Below are 15225 nucleotides of genomic sequence, written 5' to 3' on the forward strand. Positions count from 1 at the left end.
TTGAGCACTACAGGACGGAGTGCATGGGACCCAGGCTAGGCTGTGCACGAAGGAATCTTTGGAGAAGTGCAGAGAAGCCGGAGCAGCTGCAAATCACGCAGTGGACAGGTTTGCAGTCTATCGTGGGGAGGCAAGGACTTGCCTCCACCAAACTTGGACTGAAGGATCACTGGACTGTGGGGGTCACTTGGATCTAGCTCCTGTGTTCCAGGGACCACGCTCGTCAGGATGAGAGGGGACCCAGAGGACCGGTGATGCAGTATTTTGGTGCCTGCGTTAGCAGGGGGAAGATTCCGTCGAGCCACAGGAGATTTCTTCTTGGCTTCCAGTGCAGGGGGAAGGCAGACATCCCCCAGAGCATGCACCACCAGGAAACAGTCGAGAAAGCCGGCAGGATGAGGCGCTACAATGTTGCTGGTAGTCGTCTTGCTACTTTGTTGCGGTTTTGCAGGCCTCCTGGAGCAGTCAGCGGTCGATCCTTCACAGAAGTCAAAGAGGGAAGTGCAGAGGAACTCTGGTGAGCTCTTGATTCGTTATCTGAAGAATACCCTTGAGGAGAGACCCTAAATAGCCAGAAAAGGAAGTTTGGCTACCAAGAAAGGAGGATTGGCTACCAAGAGAGGTAAGAGCCTAGCAGAGGGGGTCTCTGACGTCACCTGCTGGCACTGGCCACTCCGAGCAGTCAAGTGTGCCCCCAACACCTCTGAATCCAAGATGGCAGAGGTCTGGGACACACTGGAGGAGCTCTGGGCACCTCCCCTGGGAGGTACTGGTCAGGGGAGTGGTCACTCCCCTTTCCTTTGTCCAGTTTCGCACCAGAGCAGGGCTGAGTGATCCCTGAATCGGTGTAGCCTGGCTTATGCAGAGATGGGCTACTCCTCCCCAGCCCTTCACACCTATTTCCAAAGGGAGAGGGTGTAACACTCTCTCTCAGAGGAAATCCTTTGTTCTGCCTTCCTGGGCCGGGGCCGCCCAGACTCCATGAGGGCAGAATCCTGTCTGAAGGGTTGGCAGCAGCTGCTGTAGAAACCCCGGAAAGGCAGTTTGGCAGTACCCGGGTTCTGTGCTAGGGACCCGGGGGATCATGGAATTGTCCCCCCAATACCAGAATGGTATTGGGGGGACAATTCCATGATCTTAGACATGTTACATGGCCATGTTCGGAGTTACCATTGTGACGCTACACATAGGTAGTGACCTATATGTAGTGCACACGTGTAATGGTGTCCCCACACTCACAAAGTTCGGGGAAATTGCCCTTAACGATGTGGGGGCACCTTAGCTAGTGTCAGGGTGCCCACTCACTAAGTAACTTGCCACCCAACCTTCACCACGTGAGTGTTAGACATATAGGTGACTTATAAGTTACTTATGTGCAGTGAAAAATGGCTGTGAAATAACGTGGACGTTCTTTCACTCAGGCTGCAGTGGCAGGCCTGTGTAAGAATTGTCTGAGCTCCCTATGGGTGGCAAAAGAAATACTGCAGCCCATGGGTGTCTCCTGGAACCCCAATACCCTGGGTACCTAAGTTCCATATACAAGGGAATTACATGGGTGTACCAGTGTGCCAATGAGAATTGGTAAATTTAGTCACTAGTCTGCAGTGACAAATTTTGAAAGCAGAGAGAGTATAAACACTGAGGTTCTGGTTAGCAAAACCTCAGTGATACAGTTAGGCACCACACAGGGAACACATACAGGGCATACACTATGAGCACTGGGGTCCTGCCTAGCAGGATCCCAGTGACACAAGGGCAAAAACAAACATACATACAGTGAAAATGGGGGTAACATGCCAGGCAAGATGGTACTTTCCTACACTAAGCAAAAGTTGCAAATAGAGGAGGGCATGCAGGCACATTAATTGGGTGATCCGAGCCAGCGCCGAGGCATGGGTCTGGCTTGGCTGTAAGTATCTCTGCATGGGCATGTAGATTGCACAACAAACATAACGTACAAATATAATACAGTCTCTTCAAAAATTAAAAACATTAAAAAGTGAATTTTCTTAACCTGCCGAAGCCTTTCATTTAGTACACCAGATTATATCATCACTGCATTGACAGACATTTATGAAAAGCGATAGTTTTTGGAAACATTCATGGCTCTTTCCCACCCGCCAGCCACAGTGCCGTTGGTGAGCTGAGGCAAGTCAGAAGTGGTGTAAACCTAATCGTGACCTAGATTCTTATTGTAAAAGGAGCAACATTACAGTCTATTAAATGAAATATAAGTGGTGTCTTTACAGCGCAAATCCTTGACAAGTATTCAAAAGTTCTCTCATATGCGATAATAAAGAAAAAGGAGGCTCTGTAAAATAAAATATGAGCCTAGGATTGCAGGATTTGGATTTGCAGGGAAGCATATTGAATCCAGGTTATCTGGGTTCACATTTTGAAGTTCAGCAACCAGATGAGTATCTTTGTCACTTTCTCTTTCCCATTTCCATCAAAAGTCTCCGTTTTGTCTTTCATTCTTGACTCAGGAGGAGAAAAAACAACACAGAGATAGTAGACCCAACTCAAGGCCCCATGGCCTGACTGCCAAGTCAAGAATGCATTTATTTGGGGGGTGTCACACTCCAAACTCTCTCCTGAAACTTCGCTACAGCATAGATGAGATTTTTGCTTTTAATATTCAGTTCCTCTAAAAATGTGTACCTGAGCTGCATTATTTTTCCTTTGTCTGAAACTTATTAGCCAAAGCATTTATGTTTTTTCATGTGCTAGGAAAAGCGCACTATCAACGCTACAGGAAATTACAGAAATAAATAAATAATGGAATTAGTCTCGCAAAAGTAAACATGAATAAGGTTGTGAGCCAAGATTTCCTATGTGGAGGAAAATAAGTATAGCTCTCTATTTCTAGTAGATTTATATGTGTTTATGTCCCTTTCTTTAGTTGGAGATACTCTTCTGAAGATTACCTTGGAGGATCATCACACTGGGGCAAAATAACGAGCTATAGTGGAGCAGGATATTACAGAGACCTCGAAATAACTAAACGCCAGAGTGCAGAAGCATTGCAAACACTAAAAGATAATTTGTGGTTGGACAGAGGAACTCGAGCAGTCTTCATTGATTTTTCTGTTTATAATGCCAACATCAATCTATTTTGTGTTTTAAGGTAAGTGGAAAATTATGAAGAGTGCACCCCTAATATATACATTGTTCCTCTAAATGTACAAAAGACTGATTGTTTAAAGAAGAAACAATGTAAGAAAACTAGGCCATGAATCATCTAGACATGTGAACGGTAACATATTTTGCTGATTTGTGAAGTCGTGGCCTTGGTATAATTGTAAGTATATGTTCGGAGTTCTAGCTGTGTCTAACAAACCCTCTTTATCCCGCTCTATAATGTATGTAGGACAGTGGCAAACCAAAAGAGTGAAATATGTTGTCCTGTATCGCAAGTGAAATATTAATTTTGTACCCCAAATCATTTTTTTCCGAATCGTCAGTATGAGAGACATCTCAGACTATATGAATGTAAAATAAGATTCAAAATCTCCTCAGATTTTGAGAAGACAATAAAGTGGTTGTGCTGCATTCATGCTAGCCGATCTAATTGTCTTGATACTCCTCTCACTGGTTTGTCAAATGTGTTGTCTGGCTTAACACTGGAAACATCTAAAGTTAGACCATTTTCCTGGAAGATGCCCCATTGGAGAGTCTGGAGGGTCATAGTACTTTGTCAGATAGATGTAGGTGACCAAAGGAGATAAAGCAGAAGGCAGTACAGCACGATTGTGGATTAATTCTGCAGTCAGCAGGATTGTGGCTAATGCTTGGCAAAAGCCATTTCATGGATGGCATAGAGAATGGGGAGCTAAGCGCAACATGCTTCACACCAAATGGATACGTTGGCCATGTGCAAAAGTATCTAATACAAAGGCAGTATATTTCACATTGTCATAAGTGGGTTAGGTTGGGTGCTCAGAACACAAAATCGCGTATTCATAAATAAAGATACAGGGGCCTTATTCTGAGTTAGGTCGAATGGGAGCCCTGTTGTAAATTAGAGGGGCTTGGCTCCACCAAATCCCATCTCCCTCATTTCTTTTAGAGGTGAGGCATTCATTAGGATGTGGCAATGCCTCAGCTGTCAGATAAACCAGGACTCGGCGGCCCGTTCACCTCAGGACTGCTAGGTCAATGGGTTGGAAGGTCCACCCTACTGAAGATGAACCTTCTGGCAAATATTTTTCCTGCCTGCTACTGTCTTGCGGACCAAGGAAAAGCCTTTTTTGGGAGTTTGTTTCGGACATATAACAAACGCTGACTGGCAACTCAAACATGGCAGAATGGCCGCATTGCAGTTTTGACAACAATGCTTCTGCCAAAACCTTCTCAGTAATGTGCCTAGGATTTCTACACTGGGCAGATAGTTCTCCACTGGGTGGGCAAATGGGAGGCTGGTACTGCACTGCAGGAAAGATGGTCCATTTACTCTAATTAATTTGACTGCTACTCATTTAAATGGTTGCCCCGTATGACAAACAATTAAATATTAAGACGCCAGTTCCATCTGAATTAAGTTTGGAGTATGTGCTTTGATTAAAAAAAGATTATCAATGTACCATTGTGCTACAAATTTAACAGGGTACAGTGCCTAGGATTAAAGTGACAATATTCAGGATAGTTTATCTGTTTTAAGCTAGCCATTTGTACATCATCCTTAGTCCTGCTTTAACAGGTTCATTCCAGGCCAGTCCATGCTCCTTCCAGAGAGGACACAAGCAATCTCAGACCAGTTTCCGCCTACTTAGTTCTTATTACAGAAGGGTTCCTTGGTTTGTGTGGCACAGTGATTGCTAGACCAATGTCTGGGCACACGTTGGGCGTCTACTGCAACATAAAAGTGATGTAAGTAATGCACATATGTGAGTACAGTGAACACCATACTGCAGACGTTCGTTATGTGTTTTTCTTTACGGATTCCATCAATCCAGTGTAAACAGTATATTTATTGTTGCATTAAAGCAGTACTTAACACCATGTATGTTCCTAAAAATCGATCTCATTGCAATGGATGTATTTAGCAATTTTAATTGTTGGTCTCTCATATAAATCATAGTTTTCTCTTGAAGGTTTGTTTCTTGGTTTTTCACTCCTCTATCCCGTGGTTTGTTAGGCCGGATTTTCCTTGGTAGAGGATACCATCCAGAAAGACCAGTATGCAGATTTCTTAACGTGTTACTTTTTAAAGCAGGAGTCATGTGCATTAACTTTCGAATTCCCAAAGTCTAAAACATTCAAACCAATTTTGTCACACATCACTTGCTACCTAAGACACTCCAACCTTAAACCCTTTTTGGCCTTTGTCTGCCTGTATCTGCCAGAGCCAAATCAAGAATAAGGGCCTCATTTACACTGAACAGTCATTGGATGTTAAAGGTGCCTGAAGAGCTTAAGCGTTATTAGAAAATTGGAATGTTGCAAGAACCACTGAAAACAATTGAGCAGAAATAGCCTATATGCAGTGGCGGTTCACAGGGGTTAAAAGGGGCAAGGCGGCACGGGGCAGGGGGTATATTAATAATATAAAAAAATAAAAATAGTAAAAAATAAAACTTACCTGCTGCACCACACTGTTCCTCTGTCCCCTCAGCAGGCACAAACTAAAAACCTGCCCTGCGGCCAATCCTGACGCTGTTCGGAGCACCGTTAGGATTGGGCAGAGAACTCAGCCAGGGCACTCCCAGGCAGACTGGGAGCCTGTGCCTGCTCTCTCCAGCCTGACAACACAGTGCCTGATTGGAGAGAGCACAGTGTGCATGTGTGTTTGGTCAGAGCGAGACGGCCGGCCAAACACACATGTGCACTGAGCCCTCGTCCCCGTCATCCCCCATGGCCCCGCCCCTTTAACAACAAACCGATAATAAACATAGTTTATCATCATTTTGTTGTTAAATGTTTGCTGCTGCTGGCAGGGGGTGATGCTCCTGTGCCAGCGGAGGAGCCGCCGCTACCTATATGAACTGTTATAAGCCCCCTGCTCTCAACATTTAAATGTCTTAATACACATCCTCTGCCTTTGAATTTCTCCTGAGTCTTAATAATATATTAATTAGGAAGAGGTTTGAGAAAGGCAGAGGCTGTGCAGGACACATACAGCCTTCACCATTCATTCCTCATGTAGCTCAGTGTCATTAGGGATTCAGAAAGAGGGAGGGGTGAATGCTGTTCAGCTTCTGGGTCTTCCTGGCTTAACTGAACTGCAAAATGCAGTTTAGCCAGACCAGTGAGAACTAGGGGCTGACTTCTTCCCCCTTTCAAAGATCGTGTTGTGAAGGTTCAACAGCAATGGCCTCACAAGCGGCTGTTAACTGTAGAACATTTACAGCAAGAGCTGCGAACGAATGCTTCGGAGCCAAGAGGGGCTTCAACCACCTTAGGCTCCAAGAGGCCTTTGTTTTTCTAAGTAGAACATTTGGCCCTCATGGGATTTTTTTTAGCCCGCCATAGCTGTGCTATATCGGCCATTAAAGGCCTGCTCAAGCATTAAAGGTCCTTTTGGCTCATCCTTTAATGCTGGAGCGGGACTTTAATGGCTGGTATAGGCCACTAAGGCAGACTATAAATCCATATTAGAAAATTTGAATGTTGAGCGATCCATTGAAGACAATGGAGTGGCTCCGGGCATATAATGGCTAGTATAAGCCTTCTGCTCTAACATTCCTGTATTTGTTCTAAATTGAAAAGGGTGAAAAATAAAGACAGTCTACCCTTAGTATGTGGAATGTTCTAATAGCCTTATAGCCTTTCTGCCTCAGGCTATACCTGTAATTAAAGGCCCACACCTTCATTGTAGGCCCTTGCCTGAGGCTTGAGCCTATAACTCAGGTTTAGGGCCTTTAACAACCAGTATAAACCTTGCAGCGGGCTATACAGCTAATATTTGAGCACTGAAATGTTGGGATCTCAATTGAAGATAATGAAGCTACAGATAACTGTAATTACTGGTAAATGCCTCCTGAACTGTGTGTTGCAGACCTCATGATTTGCAAGGGTTTGCCTTAAAAAAAAAAAAAAAACTATTTTTATCAAAGGGCTACAAAATAGTTGAGGGGATTGGGTCTGTGGTTAGGGTTATTGGGGGTGGAACATATGCACCATACCACATTTCCTCGTGACTTTAAAACAAGTGGAGAGGGGTGTAAACTTTCATGACTACAAAACATATTTTTATAGAAAAGTCTGCAATGTTTGCATTGGTAATGTAAAAAAAAATGCTTTGCTGCGCACTTATTTGTCGACAGTTTTAACTCTATGTGCCTCCTATGTGGCTCCTCTTTCTTTCCCCAGCTGAAGTATTTCATCTTGATGTAGGGTTGCCAACTGGCTTTTTCTTAATGACATGACCAGTACTTTTAAATTCTGGCAAGTACCAAACTTAGGTAAATCACCTACACCACTGTTATCAGTACATATTTCAAACAGTTACTATACATAGACATACTTGTGATTTTAGGATATTTTATTATTGTGATTAATATTTTAATATATTTTTATACAATCAAGACATTCATTCATTCAAACAGTAACCATAAGAAAAGAATCACCTTAAAATGTGTTCCACAGCTTTCTTAATGATCCCTGACGGATACATAAAGTAATCAATGACAGAAAAGCCATATTAAAAATGAATATAGATTATATTGTTTTATATAAAGTTCCATTTAAGTACTATGTTAAGGCCTTTGCAGAAACTTAAAACGTATACAACTGGCAGACTATATTCTCTGGGAATGTTGACAGCTCTTTGTTCAAAAGACATGTACTTTAAAATGAAAGTAAAATATAAAAGACCTTTCAGCATGCTATTCATGCCGGGTATCACTTACAGTGATGTGTTAAAAATTAAACTGAGTTTTAAGAAGGTTTGCTGACTGCTGTTCAAGCCAGGCCTCACTCACATTCTGGAATGTGAAACTGGTGCGCTTTGAACTTGTGAAGAGGATCATTACGGCCAACTCTTCTAATTATAAAAAATGTATGTGTTGGTAGACATAGTGTGAATGCTGTCACTGACTTTTAATGTGTACCTTTAAGAGAGTCCTCTGGTGCATTTCCCAAACATATTAAGGGTGTAACTTTTCCTGTGTCAATGCTCGAATAGCCTTATAGCCCACAGTAGCGTGCTACACCTGGCATAAAAGGCCTGCTCCTTTCGTATAGGTCCTCACCGACTGGGGTGGGCCTTTAATGCCAGGTATAGCCCGTAAACATCCCATCACCAGGCCATGTCATTAATTGCATCCAGAAGAACCCCAGTACAAATCAGTACTTTCCAGAGTGAAACCAACATACATTCTGGAGTAGAATCCTCCGTCACACAGCACGAGGCCACAGGCTATTCCATCAACCTTTCCTGGATGTACTCACTGCTGCCTTAGTTGCCCACCGTCGCATTTAGAGTGACTATACATGGTGATAGTGCACTGTGAATTTTGTCAAGTCCATCACCGTTTGACCCCCTTGTTCAGTGGGAAATTATTAGGGATGGCGTAAATTGTTTAGTTTGGTGTAGTGTAATTATGCAGAATGATAGCAAAGTTACATGCAATTACGCAAGATTTCACGTGGACTGTAACCCAGCATTTAGCACCTGCATCTCCAAAATGGACCAGAGGATTTATTTTGTGCTAAGAAAATAGGGCTAAATGCAATAGAACACAAACACCAGCACTAAGTCTTATTGTCCCTGTGCTCCTGCAGTTGAACTTTTGTGCCAGATTATTCATAATCATGCAATCCTCCGTAATCATATAATTTTCTTTAATTTCAAGTTAAATGAGGAACACAAAATTACCAAAATTACTCCGATTATTCTGGCATAATTAAAATTTCGCCCATGCCTAGAAATTAACCAAAGCATGATGGATACGCAGACAAAATATCAGCAGACCTCTTCCATATTTAGTACGTGTTGACCACTGGCAGATTAATAGTGAATATGATGCTACACTTAAGATAGAAGAAATAAGGTAAATGGGTATTGTAAGGCACAGCATGGTATTTGATAAAGTATTATCACTGATGACCTCATGATACCTGAATTTCTGGTTGTTTCAGACCTACAAAGGTGTGACACGCTGAAGCAGCCGCATAAATACAAATGCATTCAACACATCGCACAGGAGCCTGACTGTGTTGAATAGTATTAAAGGACACATTTTGTCAATTCACATCACTGTATACATAGTCGCAATCCTGGACCTTTGTGTGAAAGCCGATATGGATACTCGGTGTTGCACTCTTGCTTTTATTCCATTGACCTAATTTGACTAACGCACCTGAAATCAGTGTTTAACAGGGGAAAAGATCAGGACTGAAAACAGAGGTGGTAATGGCTTCCCATCCTGTTCTGAAAGCAGCCTTCTGGCCCCAGACATCTGAGACAATGCCGAAGTTGCAGAATGACCAGTCCAGTCTTGGCTGGGAGAGAAAGATATAGAAATAAACAGAGAGCGATACAAAAAAGCAAGAGAAGCAGACTTCAGGAGAGGAATATTATGACGGTCCTGAACAGTAGAGAGGGTTAAGGACTCATGAAAAAAGAGAAAGTCTGTCACAGAGACCGGATATAAGGAAAATACTCTGGGAGTCAGACTGCAGGAAGGAGAGTCATTCGGGGGAGATAGGAAGGTGGAGACGTAGATCTGCAAGGTAGATAAAAGCTTTAGTAAAAGGAAAAGTAAGGACTGAAAGAGAGAAAACCATGGATGGTAGGAGGACAAAGGTGAGAGGAGTAATCAAGGGTGTGAAAGGTCGATGTGTTCAGCGGTTTGGATGAATGGAAGGGAAAGAGACTGCAGAGGTAAATCTTAGTTGCACAGGATAGGCAGACAGAAGAAGAGGGAACACTAAAGGGACGACAGGCTGTAGTACAGCTAATAATAGTTAGGAAAATACTGCATGCAAGTAAGACGATTCCATGGAAGAGACAAACGTGAGGGGAGAAAATAAAAGATCTTCGGGAGAAAGAAAAGCAGTAGCATGGTGGTTTTAATTTCCCACTGAATGCATAGATTACTTACCAGTAATGTCATTACTCTGAGTCCAAGCTTCTCCGTTCCGATCATTATGAAATGAAGCATTCATGCTTCCACAGACACTTTTCAAAGCCGAAATTCCTGTAAGAATATATACTTACCACAAATCCTACCGCTCCCTTTTGATACATATAACTTTGGCTTACCTGAAAACAGCCTGTAATATACCAAGATTCATAATCATTTCAATTAAGAACTTTAGGCTGGAGGGAGGTATGTAACGATCGGAACAGGGAAGTCTCGACTCAGAGTAATGACATTACCAGTAAATAATCTATGCATTACCTCCTTGTCCCCTTCCCTGTTCCTCACATTACGAAATGAGTTATGCCAAATGATTAGGAGTACCACAAAGATTCATCTGACAAAAAGAAGCTGTTGCAAATATTTATTGTGAAAATTACACTATTACTTCATAGAGTATAATACTTTAACACCAAACATATCCTTTTGACCAGATACAATATCAATTTGGTAATGTCTTACACATGTTGATGATGTGGCTGCTCTGCATATTTCTTTTAGAGAGGGAACCTGAAACTCTGCCCAGGAAACTGCCATACTCCTTGTGGACCTGCCCTCAATCCCTTCTGGAGGACAAACCCCTCTTAACAGGTATGCTGTAGAAATGTAGATTTAAACCTTCTATTTAAAGTCTGCCAGGAAGGATGTCCACCCTTGTTCACTGCACCAAACTAAGAAAAAGAGCTTCGGTATAACGAAATTGAGAAACCCTCTACAAACAAAACAGCTCTCTGCACATCCAATTTATTCCACTACAGCTCCTCCTGAGACAAAAGATTGAGGAAAAAAACTCAAGGAGGATGACCTCTTGCTGCAAATTAGATGGGTATGGAACCTTTGGAGAAAAAGCTGGGCCTCATCTCAATACAATACTATCTGGAAAAATCCTAAAATAGGGATGATTTGCTGAAAAGAGTCAAGTTCTCCTATTCTCTTGGCTGTGGTAATTGCCAGTAGAAAAAACATCCTACAGGTCAGACACATTAGATCCACAGAGTTAAGTGGTTTAAAAGGAGGCCCTTTCGGTGTGGCCAAGCCAAACATAGCCGTGTGGACATAATCCACCCAGGCTCCGCCACTTTGCCAATGAGAATGACGACTGGGGGAGCCTGCAGGAAACGTAATAAGTAGCATTGAGGAGAGGAGTCAACGGAGACACTGGGGGTCCTGAACAGCGTGGGGTAGAGGCTCTTGTGGAACCGTGCGGACGGGTGAAGCTACGAGGGCCTGGAGGGAGAGGAACCCGTGTGTGTCATGGTGGAGCAGACCGCGGCCCCGGCGGTGAGAGGCACGAGAGAGACTGAGATGGTGGTGGATCGCTTTTTCTCCTCCAGAGAGTGTTCTGTGACAGCGGTTGCTGGTGGCAACCCACCTCAAGAGTGGGAGACAGGGATGGAGGCCCCCCCCCGACCGTCCCCGAAAAAGCCTGACCATAACATGGCGGTCGGGCAACGTGTGGCAGGCCTAGGAGTACTAGAGGGGCTCCAGGAGAAGCCGGCACAACAAAGGCAAAAAACAGGGGGTCAACACCTGAGGCACCAAAACAAGCACAATAAGGGGAAGTGACTTGATATCCTAGGTCCCATTCATGGACTTTTTGTTTGCAACAAGCAGCATTTTCGAAGCACCCCCTGGGGAGCAGATGAATGCAGAGGGGGCAGGACTTTGGAGTAACCCCCCCCCAAACCTCCCCCCCCCCCCCCAAATCTGTGGTAAGCAGAGACATGAGGGATCGCGAAGTGCATTTGTCCCCTTCCACGCCTGTCTACACCACTAGCAGAGGTACTAGTTGAAACCCCGACATGCTACCTAAGAAGTCACAACACAATTGAGTGTCCAGCTATTTTCAGCCATTTGAGTCTTAGAGAGACCTCCGTGTGTCAGCCAGAGTTCAACAATATGGCACTCAGCGAGACCGACCTGCTATTTTCACTGCAAGAGTTCAAAAAGGAACTTAGGGAAGAGTTAAAACTGGACTTTACAAGCTCCCTCGAAGCCTTACACGCTGACCTAACCAGAAGACTTACCTCACTCCAACAAGATGTAGACTCAGTGGGGAGCGGCACAATCGATTTTGAAACGCAATGTAGATCTATGGCACGTCTGGAATAACTGGAAGGCTCCAATAACAAGACCCGGGAACACATGCACACACCTCTGTTGAATTGGGAGGATCTTGAAAACTGCTCCCGAAGAGACAACATTTGCCTCAGAAATCTGGAGGAGGGAGCGGAGGGTCCCGATCTGGAAGCCTTTGTACTAGATCTATTTTGCGAACTTCTAGGAGACTCGCAGATATCAATCAAGGTGCAGAGGGTGCACCGGGTGGGCCCACCAGGGACACTGAAGAAGGCCTCATGACGCCTTGATAAAAGTACACTCATTTAAGATGAAGGAAGTGATCCTGCAAGCGGCCCGAAAATAGGACACTGGATCGGTTCAAGGAGCCACATGCTCGGTATATCAAGATATTGCCATCGTCACGTTAGCAAGAAGGCTACAATTTAGGCCGATCACAGACTACCTCCGCAAGAGCAATGTGAAATATCGCTGGACTTCTCCATTTGGGCTAGCTTTCTCTATCACAATGAAATGCATCACTTCACTGAGATGGACAAGTCAGCAAATCTTCTAGGCATAGTGCTCCCAGACACAGCGAAATCTAACGGTGCAAGAGACTTTCCTCTTGAGAAGCTGTAGGAGGTGGGCCTGGTTTGTACTAGGCACCTAAGGTACTTACACCTTATACCAGGTCCAGTTATCCCTTATTATCCCTTATTAGTGAAATGTAGGCAGTCTAGAAGCCAGGCTGTCTAGAGGCAGCTGTAGGCAGAGCAGCCAAGGCTGTACTAGGAGACATGCTAAGCTCTTGCAATACCATTGTAGTCACCCAGTACTCACACACATGAAAGTGACACAAGGCCAAAAATATCTTAGAGGCTCCCTTAGGAAGTAAGTATTATACACAAAATATACACTAGTAACCAAAAACGTTAAAAAAAAGTAAATATTCAGAAAAAAGTGCAAATAGTGAAAATCACAATAGCCTGCAATGGGCCTAGGGGGAACACAAACCATATATTAAAATAGTGGAATGTGAAATTCGGTTTCCCACCTAGGCAAGTATAGTGTGTAGAGGGGCGCTGGGAGTGTAAGAAAACACCACACGTAAGTAGAAATACCCCACCCCAGAGCCCAGGAAAGCAGGAGTAAAACACAGCAGGTTTCCTAAAACACACTAGAAGTCGTGATAGAAGATAATGCAAGAACCAGAAGAGACTGCAAGACATCAGTGATGGATTCCTGGAACTTAAGACCTGTGGAAGAAGGGGACCAAGTCTAAGAAGCACAGAAGAGTCCAGGGAGAACAGGAGCCACTGCTAACCCAGATGAAGGTGCAAAAGAGGAACCACTGGTGAGAAGACAAAGTCAGTATTGCACCAAAGAAGACAGATATGGGTTTCTGGTTGGTGCAGAAGATGGATGAATGCAGTCTGGTTTGCGTCACGGGATTCCGCCTACAAGCCTTGGTAAATGCAAAAGTTGTGTTTTGTGGTGAATGGTGCTGCCCAGGCCCAGGAATGACCAGGTCGACTCTACTCAAGAGGGGGAGACAGAGGGGGCTCTCAGCAAGTCAGAAAGCCCTTAGACGACCAGGCAGCATGCACATGAGTCCCACAGCACAGGGACAAAGGAGTTGCAAATGGCGGTTATCAGAGCACTACACAAAGGGACCCCACGCCACCGGGGAACAACTCACAGAGCTGAGCGTCAAATGATGGAGTGGTGGGGACCTGGGCTACGCTGTGCACAAAGGATTTCTTGGAGCAGGGCACAGAAGCCCTACGAGCTGCAAAATACTTGGTACACGGGGTACTGTCTGGCGCGGGGAGGTAAGCTCTTACCTCCACCAAATTTGGACAGCTGGACCTTTGGTACAGTCAGGGTCACTTTAGTTCACCACCTGTGTTCCATGTTCCACGCTCGTCGTTGGGAGAGGAGACCCAGTGTACCAGTTGTCGCTGCAGGGAGGTGCCTGCTGAAGCAGGGAAGTGACTCCGTCACTCCACGGGAGATTCCTTCGGTCCATCTGGTGCAGGATGAAGACAGGCAGTCCTCGGATCGTGCTCAACCTAGAAACTGTTGCAGTTGCTGGCTGGAGCTGACGTTGATGGCTCACAGTAGCCTTCTTGGATACTTTGTTGCAGTTACAGTGTTCCTGGAGTAGACTGCGGTTGATCCAACGGTCTGAAACTGAAGCAGAGAATGCAGAGGAGTCCTGGTGGAGTCTTGCAAACCGAATCTGAGGAAACACCCACAGAGGAGAACCTAAATAGCCCTTAGAGGAGGGTTGGTCACCTAACGAGGTATGGACCTATCAGGAGGGGTCTCTGAATTCACCTGCTGGCACTGGCCAATTAGATGCTCCCAGAGTATCCAAACACCTTGGAATCCAAGATGGCAAAACCCAGGGACACTCTGGAGGAGCTCTGGACACCACCCCTGGGGTGGTGATGGACAGGGGAGTGGTCACACCGCTTTCCTTTGTCCAGTTTTGTGCCAGAGCTGGGGGTGCCTGGACCAGTGTAGACTGGATTATGCAAGGAGGGCACCGTCTGTGCCCTTCAAAGCACTTCCAGAGGCTCTGGGAGGAAACCCGCCCCATGCCTGTAACACCAATTTCCAAATGGAGAGGGTGTAACACCCCTGTCCTAAAGGAAATGCATTGCTCTGCCTTCCTGGGATTGGGCTGGCCAAGCACCAGGAGGGCAGAAGCCTGTCTGTTAGGTGGCAGAAGCTGTGGCTGCAGTGAAAACCTCAGAAGACTGGTATGGCAGTACTGGGGATCCATGGTGGAACCCCCAGGGTGCATGGCATTGGCCTACCAATTCCAGAATCAGACTGGGGGTACAATTTCCGGTTCCTAGACATCTCACATGGCCATATTCGGAGTTATCACTGTGAAGCTACATATATGTATTGACCTATATGTAGTGCACACTTATTATGGCGGCCCTACAAGTCTGGAAAAATGGGCTTGGGCGACGTGGTGGCACCTCTGCTATTGCAGGAGTGCTCTCAAACACAATGACTTTGCACCTAGCCTTCAGGGCCTGAAGGTTAGACATATAGGTGAATT

At 44.9% G+C, this 15225-nt stretch overlaps 1 protein-coding gene across 3 annotated transcripts in view; it reads left to right on the forward strand.

Annotated features, from left to right (window-relative positions):
- Positions 1-15225, forward strand: part of LOC138300760 (polycystin-2-like protein 1) — a 2286574-nt gene that overhangs the window by 738498 nt on the left and 1532851 nt on the right. For all 3 annotated transcript variants that reach the window (XM_069240515.1, XM_069240516.1, XM_069240517.1), the window contains one exon: positions 2903-3127. In XM_069240515.1, coding sequence (XP_069096616.1) covers positions 2903-3127 — 225 coding nt within the window. The remainder of the gene's footprint in view (positions 1-2902; positions 3128-15225) is intronic.

This window comes from Pleurodeles waltl, chromosome 6 (assembly GCF_031143425.1).
Source record: "Pleurodeles waltl isolate 20211129_DDA chromosome 6, aPleWal1.hap1.20221129, whole genome shotgun sequence".
Lineage (NCBI taxonomy): Eukaryota > Metazoa > Chordata > Amphibia > Caudata > Salamandridae > Pleurodeles > Pleurodeles waltl.